The 2,412-nt window shown below is 42.2% G+C and overlaps 1 protein-coding gene across 1 annotated transcript in view; it reads right to left on the reverse strand.

Moving 5' to 3' along the window:
- Positions 1 to 512: 512 nt before the first annotated feature.
- Positions 513 to 2,412, reverse strand: part of CNTN5 (contactin 5) — a 296,554-nt gene continuing 294,654 nt past the window's right edge. Inside the window, exon 23 of the mRNA XM_009272287.1 lies at positions 513 to 616. Coding sequence (XP_009270562.1) covers positions 513 to 616 — 104 coding nt within the window. The remainder of the gene's footprint in view (positions 617 to 2,412) is intronic.

Here is a 2,412-nt window from a genome sequence, read left to right on the forward strand (position 1 = left end):
GTGGGCTGTGTATCTAAACTATTTTTCTCTCTTGTCGGTTGGAACAGCTAGCCATAGGGGATGCAAGAAAAGTATTCGACAAAGCTATATAAGACTTTGTTCTATATTTATAAAAGAATTTTTTTCCAAACCAAACAGATGTACTGTACTAGACACCACTGTGTAAACACCTAATGATACATGACTGGGGTCACCAAAATCAAACATATTAAAAAACTAAAGTACGTTTGACAGAAATTACGTTTCCTTACAAAAGTTTATTACATATAATCTGCATATTTTTGGGCCAAGAAGTGTCCCCTCCCCAGAGGACTTCTACAAAAAATGAAGTGAAAGAAACCTGATGGATTATTGACCGTGTCTCCAACACTCCTCTAAGTGCACCACAGGCATTTCTACGGGTCTTTAAGCATTAGCTTGGGTTTCCAGTTTCTCCACGGACATAAAACTCCATCCCTTGGTGTCATCAAGCTAAAGCAAACAAATAACAACAACAACAAAGTCTGCAGTCTTCACCATGGGGTTGAAGGAACCATCAGTGCCAAAAGCAATGTTACAGAGGATGAGGAAGTGGACAACACATGTAAGCTGGATTGAGCACTTGTTACTTTCCCTCCTGAAATGAAAAACAAAGTGATTAAGGAACAAATGATGCAAACAGTTCTTAGTACATTTAGGTACTACATTTTGCCCAAAACTTGTATTCTATTATGCTCAGCAAAAGCCTAACTTTTAGGCAATGGATTACCTTGTGAGAACTGCAATCGCAAAATACGCTCCCTACACAGACATGAGGAAATTGGGGATTTTATGATGATATCTACAGAAACTCACATGCTGAATCCTCATATTCAGTCTGCAAATGAATAGGAAATTCCAAAAGGGTATGTGGTTTTATGCCTTAATCCTCTATCATGGTTTAACCCCAGTCAGCAACTAAGAACCACACAGCCACTCACTCACCCTCTCCCCCACAGTGGGATGGGGGAGAGAATTGGAAGAGCAAAAGTAAGAAAACTCATGGGTTGAGATAAGAACAGTTTAATAATTGAAATAAAAAAATCATACTAAGAATAAGAATAACAACAACAACAACAATAAAAAATTGTAATGGAAAGTAAAACAGAGAGAGAGGGGAACAAAACCCAGGAAGGGAAAAAAACCCCAAGAGGTGATGCAACTGCCCGCTGACTGACGTCCAACCAGTCCCTGAGCAGCAATCGCTGCCCCTCGGCCAACTGCCCCCAGCTTATATACTGAGCATGACGTCACATGGTACGGAATATCCCTTTGGCCAGTTGGGGTCAGCTGTCCTGGCTGTGCCCCCTCCCAGCTTCTTGTGCACCTCCAGCCTTCTCAGTCGGTAGAGCATGGGAAGCTGAAAAGTCCTTGACCAGTGTAAGAACTACTTAGCAACAACTAAAACATCGGTGTGTTATCACATTATTCTCATGCTAAATCCAAAACACAGCACTGTACCAGCTACTAGGATGAAAATTAACTCTATCCCAGCCGAAACCAGGACATCCTCAAAAAGAATTGGGTTGCAGAAGATGCCCTGGGTCACAGTCACAAATGTTCTTCCTGAAACAAAGAATGAAAGCTAACCCTTGATCTTGATGTTTGTCCAGAGGAAAAAGTGGTCTTTTGCCCAGTAGTCCAGTGATGTTTTTAGATCACAGCAGTCCCTTAAAAAGCTGTGCTAAGGGGAAATCTGCTATGGGCTGGCAGTGGCAACAGATCACAGGATGGGAAGGGAACCAGACTGGGTTTCTTTGGACCACACTTGTCCTAAGTGGAACTGATCTGTTGTGTGTAGTTTAATAAAAAATATCAGGTTAGAGGGAATGAAAGATTTTGTGGCCTAGAGTTATGGCTCAAAAGATACATGAAACAAATATTCCATGGAGTAGGGGTTGCTGTCTTCTGCATTCTGATGACAGCACTGTAGTTTGTGAATAGACTAGAGCTGAAATTTTAGGTCTAGATTGAAGTTTCAGGCTCACACCTTTTGGATAGGACTCCTTAAGGACTAAAAAGCGATGTTTAGTAGAATTTTAAAGTGTTAGCAGGAAGTTACAATTAAGATGCTGTGATGGTGTGCTCCCCCACCCAACCTGACCTTTATCTCCTGTAACCCTACCTAAGTGAGAACTACCAGGGGCAGGCGTTAATGGATGCTGATGGTGATACTTCATCCATTAACGAAGTGGATTCGGGAGCCAGATAACAACACAATAGCCCTTGGTTATTGTGAGAAATACGCCCACCTAACCACAGTTATCAGTATGCAAATATGACTATGAGTCAATCATCTTACCCCTATAAATAGTGAGCAGCCCAAGAGCCCTTTGAGCTATCCTGCAGGGCAGCGGGCTGCATGCCAGGATCTCCCCTTGAGTAGGGACGCCT

Source organism: Aptenodytes forsteri, unplaced genomic scaffold (assembly GCF_000699145.1).
Source record: "Aptenodytes forsteri isolate BGI_AS27 unplaced genomic scaffold, ASM69914v1 Scaffold350, whole genome shotgun sequence".
In the NCBI taxonomy this organism is placed as follows: Eukaryota; Metazoa; Chordata; class Aves; order Sphenisciformes; family Spheniscidae; genus Aptenodytes; species Aptenodytes forsteri.